The 20,405-nt window shown below is 36.6% G+C and overlaps 1 protein-coding gene across 4 annotated transcripts in view; it reads right to left on the bottom strand.

Annotated features, from left to right (window-relative positions):
* The window catches only part of ORC3 (origin recognition complex subunit 3), a 60,030-nt gene that overhangs the window by 11,641 nt on the left and 27,984 nt on the right, over positions 1-20,405 (bottom strand). For all 4 annotated transcript variants that reach the window (XM_072965591.1, XM_072965588.1, XM_072965589.1 and 1 more), the window contains exons 12-14: positions 13,219-13,335; positions 12,266-12,345; positions 367-500 (exon numbers count right to left, since the gene is read on the bottom strand). In XM_072965591.1, coding sequence (XP_072821692.1) covers positions 367-500; positions 12,266-12,345; positions 13,219-13,335 — 331 coding nt within the window. The remainder of the gene's footprint in view (positions 1-366; positions 501-12,265; positions 12,346-13,218; positions 13,336-20,405) is intronic.

Below are 20,405 nucleotides of genomic sequence, written 5' to 3'. Positions count from 1 at the left end.
AAATGCTAAAGAAAAAGCATCTAAAAGGAGCCCTTAATTATGATGCCCTGTTACTCCCTCCAATCCTTTTGATTTCTTTTTGTTGCTTTTTTTTTTAAAGGTAAGTCCTCCAAACAATCCATCCAGAGAAAGAAATTTCTTTTTCCTGCTCATTTGCTGGTTTTCATTTTTTAAAACAAATCTGGAAGAGAACCATTTGGCCTAGTTGTGGTTGTCAAGATGTGATATTCTGAGGCTTGGTATACTGACTGATCACGAACTATGCTATCTCCCCATCTCTCAGCACATCAGAACGTGGGGTTTCCATGTTATTTTAGTTAAGTGACTGTCATAGCCAGTAGAACTGGCAAGATATTATATTCTCACCATCAAGGCTCTGAAACTGGGCCAGGAACTCTTCTATTTTCTTTGCTGAGCTGCCAAGCTGCTTTTCAGAAGAGGACTTAAAAACCTTGAAACATTTCTGAAGTATGGATATCAGTTCATCCTTTGCCAACATCCTAGAACAGAATCAGTGACAGGAGATGTAATATAACTGGAAAATTAATATACTTAACACTGTCTACACAGTAAATGTTTCTGGCCAGAAGAAGATGGTGCAAATCCTTCATTAGTAGCTAACAACTTTTTTGGGAGAGATTTTCCTCAATGTATGTGATAATCATGAGCATTCGGAGAAGTTCTCATGATAAAGCTCAACTTGGAAAATTTACAAAGATCTGGGTTCATCGCCTGGCTCTGGCACTTACTATGTTTATAATATAGAACACGTGACTAAACATCTTTCATCCTTGGCTTCCTTGTCTATAAAATAGAAATAGGAACTCATACATTTCACAAATTAGATAGAGGCTTAAGAATTCAATGAGAAGATGCATGTGGACAATCCAGCACAGAGCTTATCACACTTTAGGCATTTAAGGTTAGTTTCCCTTTTCTTCAGATCTACACTATATAAATAAGAGCCAAGAAATGTCTGCTGACGATATAACACTCATGCTACATGAAAGCCTGTTTTAAATGACCAAAAAATATCATAATGATTTTTTATTATTGCCACTTTAGCTATGCTTTACATCACTTATGGGCTTTATGAGCATCAGTCAGTAAATCCACCGAACTTTAAACAAGCAGGCAATTCTCCTTGTTTTACAGCACAGGTAGAATGACTATGTAACTCATTCAAGGCCACAGAGGAAATCTTTGTTAGAAACAAAGAAGGAACACAGATACTCTAAAACTAAGATCCTATTCTCAGAGACATTACTTACAGGATCTCTTCCCCTAAGATCATATTCAGTAACAGATAAAAGTATGATGATAAAAAGATCTTATATTTATCATGAAGAAACAGACAGACAAATCCAGAATCTGGGCCATTCTGTAAGACAACTATCTTTGACATGTTTCATAATAAAAAAAACTTGGGGAAAATACTACTACTACTGAGTTAGAAAAAAAAATTATAAAGCTAAGTAGATTGTGATTACCTAGAAATTAAGCTGGTTACTTCAACTAAAAGTAAAACCCAGACAAACCAAAAACCAAAACCAACCCCAAAACAAATGAAGAAAACAGTCATACAGTCAATACATATGGAAACTGGTAGAAGTGGACAAAAAGTAAATTTTCTCCACAGTTTTAAGGAAAAATATTTTCTCTTCCTCTTTCTACAACAATGAAATAATCATTCAAAGTATAATCTGTGTGACTGAAAGGCATTTAATAGGTCAAAGAAACCTAAGCCAATACACTTAATTCTTGATTACTTCTGAGGTTACATAAAACTTCTGGCCTTCTATCGCCCAGATGGAGTCAAACTATTAAGAGAGTTAACTCAAAGTCAGATACTCTTGAACAATGTGTCATACCTGACCTTTAGCCCTACTCAAACAGACAAGTTCAGCACTTCCAGGGTCCAAGGACTCATAGCACAGGCTTGCTGGAAGGACAGAGGCTGAGGAGGTCTATTATTCATTTTCAGGATGGAAGAAAAAGTGGCACTACGTCATAAAATTTTGAAAGCAAATGTTATTAAGCATAACTCTCAATGTGGCAGTTGATTGGAAGGGACAGATCTGTCATCCCGGGTTTAAACTTCCAGGGACTCTGACAGTTATCACTCTTCGTATTCTTAGCCAAACACTATGTTCTTATTTTTCCAGAGTAACAAACAATCTTACACTTTCTCAAGTACTCTCAGATTTAATATAAAACAAGAGTCGAAATAAGGCTGATTAGAGCTAATAATGTGATCAACTCAATAAAGTTATTAATGAAAAACTTTCAATTAGATTTTACATACACACAAAGAGCCAACAAAGATTTCTGCTACCATCACTATTATTCAACAGCACCTAGAAAGCATTTTACAACAAATTAAGAAAAAAGAAGTTGTGGCACCAACATTAGAAAGGAAGAGATATATTTTTTGAATATGATATGACTGTAAGGTTAGAAAGTCTTAAGAGAACTACGGAAGTATTAAAGAGTGTAACAGTGTGTGTGAACAGTATGTCCACACACATTAATACCTTACATTTACCTGTAACCAGTATTTTATACTGAACTGAAAAAAGAACATGTTCAAAATGGCAACAAAAACTACAGAACATATGTGTAAGACACCAAAAAATGAAAGCCCTGAATAAATAGACATTTCAAGTTTTAATGCTCAATGTCATAAAAATGTAAGTTCATTCCAAATTAACCAATATTTTTAAACACTTTTTGAAACAAAATTCCAGTGGGTATATGGGTATATTTTAAAAGCCCAGTCAAGTTATTCTAAAATTTATCTGGAAAAGTAACTGCTCCTAAAAAAGAGGAATAATGTGTGTATACTTGAGTGTGTGTAATGGGGCTATTAATATGTTAAAAGGTATAAGCTATAGTGATTAAAATCAGATGATACTTGTATAGGAATAGATGGGCCAACAGAAGGGAGAAAGAGTCTAGAAAGAGATCAAGGTCTATGTGAGAATTTGGCACATGACACAATGGTAGCATTTCAAATCAGTAGGGAAGAGATGGGGAGTACTGGAAATAACTAGTTTGAAAAAAGTAGATCGCTACCTCAGTATATTTCAGAAAGAATAAAAATATGAGTATGGTGTGGGTGTGGGGGAAGAACTAGCCCACCAATCATGAAATACTAGAAGACAAAGAGAGATATTTAAGTCTGATAACATCCAGAACCAGCAAGAGTGCAGGGAAGCAAATACCGACAAACTGTTGGTGCAGCTGTACTTTGGTACAACAGTGTTTGTATCTTAGACTCAGAAAGTCTATGTATTTATTTTGTGAAAATAATTATACTAATGTGCAAACACATAACCTCAGTGATTACTGTTTGTAAAAATGCAGAATTAGAAACAACCTAACCATGTATCAAACAAAGGACTAATTTAAGAGTTATACTCAAAGGATATTACATAATGGTGATAAACAATGACGTAATACAGGGGGTGACAGCTAACATTTATATGCACACGTATATATACCAAGTGTCATTTGACCCCCACAACACTGTATGATACAGGTTCTACTATTATTCCCGCATAAAGAGATAAGAAAAACAGAGGCACAAAACTTACAAAACTTATCCAGGGTCTGGTAATTGGCATGGCTGTGATTTGAACCTAGTCTGTCTTGGCATCCATGCACTTCCCAACCATGTTATACTGCATCTCGAGACCCAGTATCCATGGTAGAATATTAGGTACAAAACAAGTAACTACCATGACAAAACCAATCAAACAGACAAATTCAAAAAACAAAAGAATGCAAGTTGTGAAATATCATATATAGTATGATTTAATATGTTTGTGCCTGGAAAAAAGTCTGAAAGTACAGATTGCTAAGAGTGGATGACTGGCTTTCAAAGCTATATAACACAAGCGGTAATAGCAGAAAAGTACTTAAATGTTTTCATTTAGATTATCAGAGTGACTCCAACATGCACTTTGGACAAACCAAACTTAACTGACCAAAATTAACTGAAAACCACTAAACAATGAAAAATTTAATTTATCACCCAAAGTTTGTTATATATAGCAGCCCAAATAGAAAATTAAGGATTGAGTCTGGCCACTAGACCAGCATTTTTCAAACAGGGTTTTCAAAATGGGTTTCAACCATTAGTCAGTCATGAAACCATTCACTGATTCAGTGAACATTTACTGAATAAGTACCAGGCATTTAGGATACACCTCAGTGAACCAAAAAGCCCTGTCCTCATGAAACTTACATTCTAACAGGTGGGGTGGGGCTGGCGCAGAGACAAGAAATACTGTCTAGCTCATATTACTATGTATATGTTAAAAATTGATACAATGGAAAAATACTGAGTGGAGTAAGGGGGAAGGGTTGGAGAACGGACAGATAGGCTTCAACTTTAAAATGGTTATTTTAGGCCTCACTGAGAAGATGACATTTGATCAAACATGTGAAGGAGGTAAGACAGCCATACAAGAATCTAGAAGAGCTTTTCCTGGCAGAGGGAACAATGAAGGCAGAGGCCCTACAGTGAGTGTGCATCTGGCCTGTTCAAGAAAACAAGGAGGCTGAGGTGGCTGGAGTGGAAGGGAGGCCGAGCAGTAGATGAAATCAGAGAGAGGAATGGAGGGCTCGTCATGCAGGGTCATTGTACAGACTCCGGTTTTACTCTGAGTGAAAACGGGAGTTTTGAGCAAAGGATTGACATTATCTGACATATTTTAAAAGGATTATTCTGACTGCTATTTTGAGAAAAAACCTGTAGGGGAGGATGTGTGGAAGCAAGGAAAGCAGGTAGGAGGCTACAGCAATAATCCAGGGGAGAGGTGACAGTGACTTGGACAATGGTGCTACTACCAGGGAGGGAAGGTGGCAAGAGGTTTGATTCTTGATAGGTTCTGAAAGCAGAACCCAAATTTTTGGCTTTGAACAATCAGAAGGATAGAGAACCTGCAGGGAGACTGTAGGTTTCAAGAGGAAGATCAGGCATTCAGTTTTGAACATGTTTACTATGAGATGTGCATCAGATATCCAAGTGGAGGTGTAAATAGGCAGGTGAACACAGAAGACTGGCACTCAGGAGAAAAGTATGGGTTTTCGGTTAAGCCCTGGGACACCGAAACGTTAGGATGTTAGGGAGAAGAGAAACCACCAGAGAAGACTGAGGGGAGGAGCATGCACTGAAGTAGGAAGAAAACCAAGAGATTCTTGGCCCTGGAAGTCATGAAGGAAGCAGTAATGTTAGACACTGGTAACAGGTTAATGCAAATGAAAATAAAGAACTGACCATTGATGTGGAACCTGCACACACAGAGGACGAACTGTATCAAAACTAGAAGTCTGAAAACCAGCACACTAGATGACTTTAAAGGGAAAGGAAAAACAAACACATCTAAGACAGGCCACATTAATGCTGAAAAAGCTATTTATTTTTAACCAACTTGATTAAATGATTATATCACGCTCAGGTAAATGGTTCAAAAAAAGCTTGTGATACTTAATGTGTTAAAAAGCTTTATAGGTTGTTATATTTAAAAAAAAAAAGTTCCCTTAACTAAGACAGAAAAAGAATGATTTAGCAATCATTAAAAGCAACCATCCTGCAGGGCAATGAGTGTTCTGCTTCATCATGCAGAAAGTCAGTAATTTCTGGTTAAGTACTGATTATATAAATGTCTGATTGAGAACAGGCTCTAAGGAGAAACTGGCCAATCCATGGCTAATGCAAAGATCTTCTGAATAATGCGTTCTCAAGGTCTAAATAGACACTACCATTATAAAACAGCTCTGAAAAATATTCAGACTCAAACCTGCAAATATATCAATAAAGACTAGAAGAAGACAAAACAAAAAGGCTTAAAAAAATTCAGAGATTTTCTTCAAAGACAACACAACAAAGCAATCACATGTGATCATAACAAGTGAAATAGAAACCAAAAATATGCACAATTCCTTCTAAGCCTTGATAGTTCATGTTAGAGGCCACTTCCTCTGAGAAACTGTTTGACCTCCCAAAACAGAGGTTAACTGCTCAGTCTGTCAGTTCCTTGGCACCGTACACCTCACCCAACACAGCACTTCTACTTTGTACTGTAACTCCTATCTACTTACCCACCTTTATCTCCCACTGGGCCAAAACTCACTGTAGGTAAGAGCCAGGGTCATCTTTGTCATCAGGTCAGTGGCTCCACAAATCAAGCATTAAAAAATTATTTTTTGAATGGATGAACAAGGCAATGGCTATGCACTGGTAAAGAATTTGATAACCTCAGGTGAAGAATAGTTTCTCTAGTCTCAAATTGGCTCCTGTAGGGGAGCACCTGGAAGTCACGGTGCCCTCTGTGGAACACCATGCTCTTTTTTATTGTGTAAAAATGAATAAATTTAATTCTACCATATGGTAAGAAACAACCTTAGGAATATAAAATATATACAAATTTTACTGACACATTACAAAAGTACAACCCTGAGTTCAGAAGAACTAAAAAAAGTTGTCTAACTTTGATCAGCTATTTTTGATTTTTTTAATTAGTATTTCTTAGCAACCTATCACTTTAAAAGTAGCAGAGTAGTAGTAGGCATTAAATGTTTAATAAAGAAAACCTTAAAATACAAATTCAGACTATTTTGTTTATGAGATAAAAATCATTGCTCACTATTAGTAGTGGAATACCTTAGTCCAGTTTTGGAACCAATGTAAGATCAACTGCCTAATGCTATCCAGCTTCTCCACAAAGACTTTTCTTTTTCTTTGATGGCTTCATTTTTCCCTCAGTTTTTTTGTACCTCCTTCTTACTCCTTTTTATTTTCTAGAACAGTGTTTCTCGAAGTGTGGTCCCTGGATCACCTGTCCATATGAGGTAAAGTGCTTGTTAAGTGCAGATTCCTGCTGACCACCACACCCAAGTTCCAAGCAGTCAGACTTAGAATCTTCGGGGGGAGTGCAAAAATCTACACACCTCAGCTGATTCTTACGCACACGAAAGCCTGAAAACCATTACTCCAAAACAGTGACGCTTGGCAACTTCTGCTTTAAAATGAGCTTCAATAATTCAGCTGTTTGTCTGATTTTACCATAAGACTACAGAAAATTGTGAAGGATCTGATATGATGCAAACTCAGGGTTAGCAATCCCTGTCCTAAAAGGAATCATATTTTAATGGTGCAGTCCCATGGCTTCTGCATAGACAGATCTTGATCATCAAAAGTTAAATTATTGCTATTTGGGAAGCATCTCATAGACTGTGGAACAGTGTCCTTTTTCATGACTAGATCTTTAAATATCATCTAAAGTTGATCTACAAGGTCAGGAAACAATGCATTATTTAGATTCCAAATCTGTGGTCTCTTTCAACTAAGCTAAAGGGATCAGATGTTAATATTACTTGGGTCATGTTTTTTTTAACTCAATGAAAGCTGAGCTGACCTGCTAATGTATTACTGTTAACTCAAAAGTCTTATTCAGAAGTAGAATAATCTCTTTCAGCCTAAAGTAAATTCCTTCAGCTATCAATCAACTTAAATTTACAAATCTGTTTCTGTAGCAAGCTCATAAGGTTACATTCGGGACAAGCAGACCAGACACTGTGGCTCCTTTCATTAATGTCCGCCCCCTGTGCCAAGATGACTAGTGTCAAGATGGGAGGCACGGTGTGAGTCCACAGAAGCTTGCTCAGCTGGCTCATTTAAAAATTTTGGGTATGCTCTGAACATGGACTACTGGCCACAAACCCATATAAATTTCTTTTTATACCGCCTCTCAAATAATTGGAATAGGGCTGAAATACTGACTGAACTTTAAAGATTCGGATTTAAATTCTAGCTCTGCCAACTGCAGGTAAGTCACTTCATGTTTCTGGCTTTCGTTTCCTTATTGTGGAAAAAAATTGGTAACTCTAGATATTCTCAACTGACAGGGTGTGGGGGGCAGCAAATTATCCTAAAAAGAGGGGCACACTTTTCACTACCCACAATCCAAGAATCATTGCTGTAGTCATCCACTGCTCCTGCTGTGAAAGGGCAGCGTCCTTCAGGGCCAGCTGATTCATCAGGTTTCTGTAAGTTGAGGACTTTATGATTTATGTCAACCCTTGAAACCTCATTACTGAAGCATGGTTTTTTGAATTTGAAAAGTCTGAAAAATTCTTGACCTAGTGTTTGAGTTTTAGATGACTGCTTTGACATTTTCTCCAATAGAAAGATAAAAATTTCCTCTTAATGTCTTTCACAGCTGACCAGGAAAAGCCACTCACCTAGTTCACTGCTGAGTTAGCATAATTTTTACCCCTTCCTGTTCCCAAATGGTGTTTTAACTTAAATATATCCTTATATAATGATACATGGTTGAGTGAAAATTAACCAGCTCATATCCTGTACAACAATGTGATCTTCATGCTCTAAGAATTAACTGAAGGAGGAAGGGTTACAGAAGACATGAAGAACCACTGCACACCTGCCAAATTATGACATACTCTAAGGACATACCTGCATGCTCTCCACACATCAGTGTCTGTTGCCTACGGTTTAAAATTACTATGAGATAAAGTCCTATAGGTCTTTTTCCATTCATGAATACATGACATTTTCCAACATTACAAGTTCCTTTTAATTGAGATATAATTGACATATGTTAGTTTTATGTGTACAAGATTCAATGCATGTATATATTGAGGAATGATCATAGTAAGTCTAGTTAATATCTGTTCTCACAGTTATAATTTTTTTTTCTTTTAATGAGAACTTTTAAGATCTACTCTCTTAGCAACTCTCAAATACACAATACAATATTACTAACTATAGTCACCATGCTGTACATTACATCCCCAGGATTTCTTTATTTTATCTAGAAGTTTGTACCTTCTGACCACCATCACCAATTTGGCCCACCCCCCACCTCTGGCAACCACCAATCTGTTCTCCATATCTATGAGTTCAGTGTTATAGCAGGATTTCCTTTTTTTTTTTTATTTCTGAACAATATTCACACACACCCATCTTCCTTACCCATTCATCAACTGATGGACACTCTAGGTTGTTTCCATGTCTTGACCACTGTAAACAATGTTATAATAAACATAGGAGTGGAGATCTCTTTTTGAATTAGTGTTTTCATTTCCTTCTGATAAATACCCAGAAGTGGAATTGCTGGGTCACATCGTAGCTCTATGTTTTTTCTGAGGAAACTCCAAAATGTTTTCCATAAAGGATGCACCAATTTACATTCCCACCAAGAGGACATAGGGTTCCCTTTTCTCCACATCCTCACCAACACTTGTTATTTCTTGTCTTTTTGATAACAGCCATTCTAACAGGTGAGATCTTACTATGGTTTTGATTTGCATTTCTCTGATGATTAGTGATGTATAGCACCTTTTCATGAACTTATTGGCCATTTGTATGTCATCTTTGGAAAAATGGCTATTCAGATCCTCTGTTCATTTTTTTAATCAGCTTTTTTTTTCTATTGAGTTGTATAAGTTCTTTATATATTTTAGATACTAACCTATCATCAGATAAATGATTTGCAAGTATTTTCTCCCATTCTGTAGGGTGCCTTTTCATTTCATTGATGGTTTCCTTTCTGTGCAGAAACTTTTTAGTTTGATGTAGTCCCACTTGTTTATTTTTGCTTTTGTGCCTTTGCTTTTTGTGTCAAAGCCAAAAAAATCGTCAAGACCAATGTCAAGCAGCTTACTGTTTATGTTTTCTTCTAGTTTTATGGTTTCAAGTCTATGTTCAAGTCTTTATTCCATTTTGAGTTGATTTTTGTGTGTGGTGTAAGATAGTGGTCCAGTCTTGTTCTTTTGCATGTGACTGTCCAGTTCTCCCAACACCAATTACTGAAGAGACAGCCCTCTCCCCATTGTATCTTCTTGGCTCCTTTGTCTTAAATTAAGGCCCATGTAAGCATGGGTTTATTTATGTGTTCTCTATTCTGCTCCATTCATCTATGTGTCTGGTTTGATGCCAATACCATACTGTTTAGATTACTACAGCTTTGTAACATAATTTGAAATCAGGAAGCATGATGCCTCCACCTGTGTTCTTCTTTCTCAAGACTGCTTTTGCTCTTCAGGGTCTTTAGCAGTTCCAAACAAATGTTAGGAATTAAGTACTTTTTAATGGTCATAAAATACTTCATCAAGTAGATCTATGGTTATATACACATATCAGTTTCTAGACAAAAGAGATTTTTCAGAAATACTGCCTTTAAGGTGATTCTTAACAAAAAATTTCACATTGGAAATGTTAGTAGACGATGTTTCTAACACTACCTATTTTTTCTTTCCAAAGTAACATTCAGTGATCATTTTAACCTTATCTTCTCTCATGACTTGAATTGTTTGAAGACAGGTGACAAGAATGTCTGGTTTCCTGAATTCAGATGATTCCTACTTAGAATGCCTAACTGACAAGTGCTCCTGACGTTTTGTCCACATCTAAACTGTACAAAGGAAAAAAGAATTCCAGTTTGGAGGGTGCCAAATTCCTTTCTTATAGTTCCCAGACTCGCCTATCCTTGCTGTAGCTGTTATATTTGATCCTTAGTGTTTTTTATATTCATATATTTCTGATCTAAGCTTAGCAAAATGACTGAAGCTTTGCTTTCTTTTTATTGCTTCTGCTTCACTCAGATCCCCAAATTCCTATTTTAGATCTTAGCAAAGAACAGTGGAAAGTACAACAGCTTTGAAGTCAGACCTGAATTAGAATCCTAGTTCCATCCCCAGCTAAGAGATCTCAGGCAAATCACTTAAACCTTATCTATGCTTCAGTTTCCTCAGCTGTAAGGTGTGTCTGCAACAAAGGTGTACTTGAGTATTAGACTGGAAAACGTACTGAAAGTGCCCAAAACAGTCTGGCACACAGCAAGCCTTCATAAACTCTGGTCACTACTGCCCAGTAGTATATACCACTGTGACTATAACTCATGTTTCCTTAGCCTAGTTTGGAACTGGCATTCTTGATCCTTGATTTGTACACCAAGATTACCAGTGCCTGGGAGAAGCAGAAGGAAAAGAACAAGTCCCTTCCTGACAAAGGAATCTATGAATTTAGAAAATACCCAACTGGAAAAAGACAACAATCACTAATTACGAAGGTTAAAGAGGAAACACAGCAAGAATCAACTGGGTGTTTGAGATATAAGCATGCTGACTTGAATAGAAAGCAAAAGAAGTTGCAGAAATATTCCCACTGAAGTACATAAATACACAGAAATCTCTTATTGGCATTTCAAAAAATGAAATAAAACACAGCTTCTCAGTGGCAATCTAGTTTCCATGGGGAGTTATTCTTCCAGATAGCATAAAATTAGTTTCCTATCTTAAGCTGCACCTGCTAGATTACTAACATTTGTATTATTAAGTCTCTGGCCTTAAAGTACTTTCAATATGAATGTTCCTCCTACTGTGCCCATCTGTTCTTTTCTTTTGGCCCCAGGGGAAGCCAAGACTTAATAAATATTCAGTTCTCAGACTTCTTTGTGATATTTTCATATAAGCATTTATATCCACTGAGGAAAATTATAAGACTCTGCAGAAACTTAAGTCATACTTGACTTTCCTTTTCTCACTATCCAAGTGGTCATTATTTCCATGAAAGACTAAGAAGTCACCACACATAAAAGAAGGAAAGCCAAGAAAACAATCATAACTTTAAAAGGTAAATCTGTCAGGGATAATAATCTTTGATAATTATCTTTGATAATTCATAATAACACCAAGATACCTCATTTATTCATATAATATTAGATACATAATTTATGACTTATCCAATGTTAATGTAGACAAATTCAGTTCAGGGGGGGAAGGCATCAGTCACTGCCTACTAGTAGTGGCTCTCCACTAAGGTCAGCAGTGACCTCCTTCACAGGATGCACTGCACCCAGTGATGCTGCTCCTCCACCCAACCAGGTCAAGGGCCGACTGAGCGTGCTTTCCACGGCTACCTTCCCTACCATGCTATCAAGCTGGCTGGATCAAAATGATCCACACCTAAGTTCTCCTTGTGTGGTGTCAATATTTGACAACACAAACACTCAATTTACTTAAAAAATCAGAAGTTCAAAAACAAGAGAAAATCAGCAAAGAAATGGATGGTTGCTGCATTAAAAACACCATAAGCTGCAAACATAAATTCAAGATATATATAAATATTAGATACAACATGGCCTCTTATGAAACTCCTTGGCAGGCAGAGTTCCGGAGGAAGGTGTTAACTTATTGGCAGGCTTAGAGCAGACAAAAAAGATAAAAAACAAACTACCTCAGCAGCTGCAAGGCTGACGCATACTCCTCTGAATCCCACACGTTCTTTTCTAAACATGTGCAGTATAGCTCTCTGATCTGTAAGTGAACAGCACACTTGTGAGGAACCGAAAGTGATATACTAAGTTTGCACATTATTAGCTTGGCAAAATTATAAAATGTAAAGACAAAAATAATCATGTTATTAAAGACAGCCATTTTCCGAAGATGACAACAGACTTGGCACATATCACACGGACCAGGCACTTACATAAAACCACCATTCACATAAAAGCAAAATGAGACCATACTGGTATTGGATGATCTCACTCACTGGTCTCTTTGCAATAAGAAAATTCTAAAAATGATACCGTGATTATTTAAAGGAAGGTTTAGTGGCAGAAAACGTCTTATAAACAAGTCATTCTTACATACTTTTTACTTGTTCTCTAAACCTTGGAGTTAAGAATGCAAAGATTCAGGAACACAGAATTCTCCCATTTCATCCACTCTACAAATGGTTTATAGGTTCAGGTTATGACACAAAGGCCAGCAGAGCATAATTCTGCAAGAAGCAGAAGTACTGCTTCCCTTTAGTTCTGGGCAAGGTCAACCCTTATTAAGTGGTCTCAGACAGATTCCTTTTCCCATTTCCCTAAAGTGGAGGATCAACTCTCAGTGTAAGTGACCAAAAAGTGTTAAAGAAAAAAAGTTAAAACTCATTAGCACACATACATCGCAGGGAAAGCAGCACCACTTGGATTCATGTGGTTATTTCTCGTTGTGACCATTAGAACAAAACACACTGTTTAAATTACCAATAATGTGTTCAGCTGGAATGGATTCAGATTGCACACTCATTGCAAGACTTGGATCCATTTCAAATTGTGATGTCTGAACGCTACCAAACTCAAAGCAAAAAACCACTAATACTCCCACTTTATAGATTCCAAATGAGTAAGTTGTGGTTACCTGTCGACCCAATGGGTACTTGGGAAGAGAAGAGGTGAACTGATGAAGATATCTCAAAACCAGGAAGTAATTCATATGGTAAACATGCAGGTTTTCTAGTAATGATTGTGTTTCCTCCTAAAAAAAAAAAAAAACAAAATCATCAAATACATTATAAATATGTAAGTCAGCAATTAAAAGAATATAATAATAAAATCTAATTTATGGATATATATTTAATTTCTGGAAAACTGATGAGAGAAGATTCAGAATTACAAATTAACCCTAATTCTGAGAATTTATAATACACACAAAATCTACGATAAAGGCTGGATATGTTCTATTTAGTATCAAGTCTGGTGATATTTTACACACACCAAAATTAACACTGTAATTTAATTTCCTCCTATCGACAGCATTGCCATCATAATTTGGCCACCAAAATACAAGCGGGCAGAAGAGCACTTTGCTGGATGCCTGCCTGTGCCAGTCCCCTAGTGTGGACCTCAGCAAGGTATGCCCATCACCCTCTATCTCACTGGCATCAGAAGGGTGAGGAGATCCCCAGAGAGCCCAGGACCACTGTAATGAACGGTTGCTGAGGCTCCACTTACGACGTATGTATGCTTTTCTTAAAGTCCTGCTAAAGCTGTGTTTTAAAGGGAAGGAGACTGCAGAAGAAATGCTACAAGTGATTATGATAAATCCACCTTTTTGCTGAGAATCTCCAATATTGGTTTTATTCACGTTACCAATTAAGGGGTAAAAAGAGAAATCTGAAGCCAACAAGATTTATAATTTAGAATCCAACAAGTATGATAAGTGAGACAGTTTCTTAAGAAGTCTATGGGGTGACAAATCTCACAAATTAACTTCAAAAGGTTTTTCTTGGGGGGAATGGAGATTAATTTTCCTAGAACCTTCTGAAATGGCTTCGAAATTATTTTAAAACACTACATCCTATCAAGCATTTTTCAGGCCTCAAACACTTCTTTAATTTCTTATTTCTGTAACATTTTCTTAAGAGGATTATGATCTGTGATGTGGTCTTCAAATTTTTTTCTCCAATAAGAAGTCAAACAAAGGACTTTAACTACCAGGTTGTCTTTTTCGTGGTAATATCGTGCAGACACCCATTACTTTCAGTAGTCAACCATGCAGAAAATAACATCTCAGATATCGATAAATTCAAGCAAATCTAACCAATATAAAGCAATAAATTTGGTATATTTTCCTAAATTCTAACTCACTTAGAAATCAGTTCCTTAGTCAGAAATCTATCGGTCATTATTTCAAATTATAGGGCAAATTAAAGAAAAGCTTTTTAGTATCAAAACATTTTCCTACCAGTATTTGAGTTAGTTGGTAATTTCAAAAATCTACGTCTCCTAACAAAGAGTATTTTAATCACCACTGGGACAGTATACTTTAAGTCTATTTTCACTGCAAGCTATAATACAGAGATTGCATAAAGCCACTAACTGTTTGCCTTAATGTGTGCTTAAATAGCTTTTAAACAGGGGGAGTATTCTGGAGAAGGAGTCTATTACTGAGTAATAATCATACATCATGCTGCTTGTACTACCTAATATGTTTGCTTTGTGGAGTGACTGTTAATACAAATAACTAAGTGACACAGTAGAATGGAAAGACATCTTCACTGAATTTACTTGCATGAAAAGTGGGCAATGTTGCACATTCAAGGAACTTTTATTCAAATATCCCCTGGGATAAGTGTGAGATGAGGGATACGAACATCATTTCCTCCTAGATGGTCTTAGTCCCTTCATACTTCTCACTGTGAGATTACACCGCTGTGCTGAGTGGAATTCTAGCGTTTAAAAAAATGTTTCGTTTTGTTTTGCTCCTACAACATGGCAGACTGTATCATCTGATGCCCGACTGAGGAAATGAGATTTCCGGTTCCAACACTGGAAATAAAACTGGCTGTGTTGGACTTAACTGAGAGAAGATGTGTTACACCTTTCTAAGGGATTTTCTAGAGTTAACTATGACCATCCCAGATCTTTGCCTTATGTGCTGACTTTAGAACCTAATTTCCATGTAAGAAATATTCCACTGACATTTGTATTTACGTGCTTATCAGCTGCAGCAGAAAACATCACAAAAGACTAATTTAACCTCTTCATGTAAACTATCCTCGAAGCTTTTTGTCTTACTGAGATACCTATCTACAAATGTCTTTATCTATCCAGGGCAACAATTTCTAATGCATTTTATGAACTTCTTAAAAATAAACTTAAGTCTGTAAGACGTTTTAACATATGAGAAAATTCCCCACTTGATACATTACACCAAGCATCACACTACACGCTTGCAAAAACAAAGCCTGTTGAAACAGTACTCTTGTCTTCCATTCATTAAATTTTTCCTGCAGCATCTTTTCTGCAGAATAGCCACAGTTGCCATTGTTTTATTTTAAAATTGTATTTCAGATGATTCTTTTCAACATGCATACACTTTGCCTAGAAATATTCTTTATTTCCCAAAGAAATATGTTTTCTTCTGTTCTTAAAACACGAAGACCTCTCAGTCTCTACTGATCTTTGAAACACTTACGGGAACAGAAATATTTCTCTGCTGTAAGTAAAATAGCTACTACACGGCAGCCTCCTTGTTACTCCTCAAACGTGCCAGACCCGCTCCAACCTCAGGTCCTTTCCGTTTGCTGTTGCTCTGCTTGGAATTCTCTTCCATCAGATTCCTGCATGGCAAGCTCTATAACTTCTCCTTCACTCAAAACTCAACTTCTCAGACAGGCTCTTATTTAAAACTTCGATCCCACTTCCCATGCACACTGAACTTCACATTCCCTTTGTCTCTTTTGTTGTTTTCTCCTTAGCAATTATCACTAACATAGACATTTCACCTACTTATCTTGATAGCATATAAGCTCCATGAAGGCAGGGGTTTTTACCTGTTCTGTTCACTCCTATACTAGATTAATACCTGGCACACAGTAGGCACTCAAAAAATATTTGCTGAATGAGGAAGCACATGAATGAATGGAGGCCAACATTCAGTCTCTCTTCTAAATAAGAGCAACCACTGTTGTCTTGCTGGGTGTGGGCCAGATTTACTGATTTTTTTAAAAGAAGACAAAAGTTTGATTTTGTGATGTAAAATTTCTTAATTCGTAATTATTGGCTCAGATTTTTAAAAAACAAAACTATAGTCCTAAAAAAAACCCTTTATAGCATGCTGTCAGTTGCCAGTCAGTGTGTAGTATACCCTTTTAAATCAACCTCCTCCAATGACATCAATCCTGTCATTCACTCAAAAATCATTTATGTATTATTATTTGTTCATATGATAATGCCTCTATCATTATTGAACAAGTTACTTTTTTGGAGAGGTCAATATCAATGTAAAACAAATATATACAGGAAAAGAAAACATGATCAGTAGAATTACATTTGCCATGATGCTTAGTTTTTGCATTTATTTCTCTTATTTCCACAGCATTTATCACTTTTGTGTCTAGAATGGTATGCATAGGGGTGAAGAATGAGCTCAAGAAGGTTTAAAGAAAGTATGTAAAAATGACTAAATTTCTACAATTCACTTCTTTCAATCAATTCATGGATCATTAAAAGTTGGTAAAACAAACTTATATTGAATTCTAGGATTAAGAGGCATCAGCTGTCCAACAACACAGCATTTTCTCATTTATCATCTTGCTAGGAGTAAACATTATTTTTCTCATTAGAAATTTTGGCTGACTGTATGTTCCCCAGACTTGACTGATCACATAACAGCTACCCAGAGAAGAGCAAACCACGACTTTCTCCCAGCTCTCCTGCAGCTTGAGTGCTAGTCCTCTGGTGTCTCAGCCTTTTCGTCCGTCCTCCACGCTCCTTCCCCGGCATTTACATCAGAAGCACTTGATGAGTGGCTTGGATTTAAACTGCCTATTCCTGACACACTACTAGGTTAATGCCTAGCTTGTTTGATCACATTGGGTAGTTTGTTTGTACTGGTTTTTTCTCCTTCTCCTTTTATTATCCCTCCCCTCAATAGATTTCCCCCCTCCTCCTGCCCTTTAGTTATGCCTAAAGAAACAGAAGGAGGTCAGGGCAAAGGTGAAAGGCAGGTCTCCACCAAACTCAGGGGCTAATTCTGTGCCTTTTCTTCATGAATCACCGTGATAAGCATACTAAATGGCGACAAGAAGTCCTGGCTCTACCACTAACCTGCTGTTGATTTCACTTCCTCACTTCCTTTCTCTTGGCTGCAGCAAAATGAGCCTCTTCACTTGTAAAATGAGCATGACTAATCAGGTTATCTTTCTAACAGTAATGCATTACAATTCCAAGAAGTTCTCAAGACTCACTTCCCACTCTCAATGGATTCTAGTTGGATTATTTGTTCTACTTCTGTAAAAAAAAAAAAATGTCACTGGTAATTTGATAGGGATCACATTTAATCTGTAGACTGCCTTGGGCAGTATGGCCACTTTAACAATATTGATTCTTCCAATCCAAGAGCATGGGACATCTTTCTATTTCTTTAAGTCATCTTTAATTTCCTTAATCAATGTTTTGTAGTTCTCCACATATGTCTTTCACCTCCTTGGTCAGATTTATTCCTAAGCATTTTATAGTTCTGGATTATATGGAATCACAGAAGACCCAGAATAGCTAGAGCAATATTGAAGAAAAAGAACGAAGTTGGAGGAATAACCCTCCCAGACTTCAGACAATACTACAGAGCTACAGTAATCAAAACAGCATGGTAATGGTACAGAAACAGACACATGGATCAATGAAACAGAAGAGAGAGCCCAGAAATAAACCCCACAGACTTACAGTCAATTAATCTTAGACAAAGGAGGCAAGAATATAAAATAGAGAGAAGAAAGTCTCTTCAGCAAGTGGTGTTGGAAAAACTGGACAGCAGCATGTAAATCAATGAAGTTAGAACATTTTCTTACACCATACACAAAAATAAACTCAAAATGGCTTAAAGAAGTAAACATAAGACAAGACACTATAAACCTTCTGGAAGAAAACACAGGCAAAACATTATCTGACATAAATCTTGGTAATGTTTTCCTAGGGCAGTCTATCCAGGCAATAGAAATAAAAGCAAAAATTAACAAATGGGACCTAATTAAACTTACAAGCTTTTGCACAGCAAAAGAAACCATAAGCAAAACAAAATGACAACCCATAGAATGGGAGAAAATATTTGCAAATGATGTGATTGACAAAAGTTTAATTTCCAGAATATATAAACAGCTCACACAATTTAATAACAACAAAAACAAAAAACAGCCCAACCCAAAAATGGGTAGAAGATCTAGACAAGCAATTCTCCAATGAAGACATACAAATGTCTAACAGGTATATGAAAAAATGCTCAATGTCACAATTAACAGAGAAATGCAAATCAAAACTATAATGAGGAGTGTCACTATATACCGACAACACGTTACTATATATAGAAAACCCTAACAGGTCCACACAAAAACTACTAGAGCTGATCAAAGAATTCAGCAAGGTAGCAGGTTACAAGATTAACATTCAAAAATCAGTTGCATTTCTTTACACTAACGATGAATCAACAGAAAAAGAAAGTAAAGAAATAATCCCCTTTAAAATAGCACCCAAAGTAATAAAATACCTAGGAATAAATCTAACCAAGGAGGTGAAAGAATTATACACAGAAAACTATAAGCCACTGATGAAGGAAATTAAAGACTTTAAAAAATGGATTGGAAGAATCAATATTGTTAAAATGGTCACACTGCCCAAGGCAATCTACAGATTTAATGCAATCCCTATCCAATTACCCAGGTCATATTTCACTGAACTAGAACAAATCACAATAAAATTTATATGGAACCATCAAAGACCTAGAATTGCCAAAGCATTCCTGAAGAGAAAGAAAGAGGCTGGAGGAATAACTCTCCCAGACTTCAGACAATACTATAGAGCTACAGTCATCAAGACAGCATGGTATTGGTACAAAAACAGACATATGGACCAATAGAACAGAATAGAGAGCCCAGAAATGAACCCACAAACCTTTGGTCAACTAATCTTCGACAAAGGAGGCAAGAATATACAATGGAATAAAGACAGTCTCTTCAGCAAATGGTGTTGGAAAAACTGGACAGCAGCATGTAAAGCAATGAAGCTAGAACACTCTCTTACACCATACACAAAAATAAACTCAAAATGGATCAAAGACTTAAACATAAGACAAGATACAATAAACCTCCTAGAAGAAAATATAGGCAAAACATTATCTCACATACATCTCAAAAATGTTCTCCTAGAACAGTCTACTCAAGCAATAGAAATAAAAGCAAGAATAAACAAATGGGACCTAATGAAACTTACAAGCTTCTGCACAGCAAAGGAAACCATAAGTAAAACAAAAAGACAACCTACAGAATGGGAGAAAATTTTTGCAAATGAAACCAACAAAGGCTTGATCTCCAGAATATATAAGCAGCTCATAAGACTTAATAAGAAACAAACAACCCAATCCAAAAATGGGCAAAACACCTAAACAAGCAATTCTCCAAGGAAGACATACAAATGATCAATAGGCACATAAAAAAATGTTCAATATCACTAATTATCAGAGAAATGCAAATCAAAACTACAATGAGGTATCACCTCACACCAGCCAGAAAGGCCATCATTCAAAAATCCACAAGTGACAAATGCTAGAGAGGCTGTGGAGAAAAGGGAACCCTCCTACACTGCTGGTGGGAATGCAGTTTGGTGCAGCCACTGTGGAAAACAGTATGGAGATTCCTCAAAAGACTAGGAATAGACTTACCAAATGACCCAGGAATCCCGCTCCTGGGCATATATCCAGAAGGAACCCTACTTCAAAATGACACCTGCACCCCAATGTTCACAGCAGCACTATTTACAATAGCCAAAACATAGAAACAGCCTAAATGTCCACAGATAGATGACTGGATAAAGAAGAGGTGGTATATTTATACAATGGAATACTACTCAGCCATAAAAACCAACAACATAACACCATTTGCAGCAACATGGATGATCCTGGAGAATGTCACTCTAAGTGAAGTAACCCAGAAAGAGAAAGAAAAATTCCACATGAGATCGCTCATAAGTGGAATCTAAAAAAACAAACAAAAAAACCCAAAAAAACAAAGCATAAATACAAAACAGAAACAGACTCATAGACATAGAATACAA

The sequence above is a fragment of the Vicugna pacos genome, chromosome 8 (assembly GCF_048564905.1).
Source record: "Vicugna pacos chromosome 8, VicPac4, whole genome shotgun sequence".
NCBI lineage: Eukaryota > Metazoa > Chordata > Mammalia > Artiodactyla > Camelidae > Vicugna > Vicugna pacos.
This window is presented reverse-complemented; position numbering and strand designations above follow the sequence as displayed.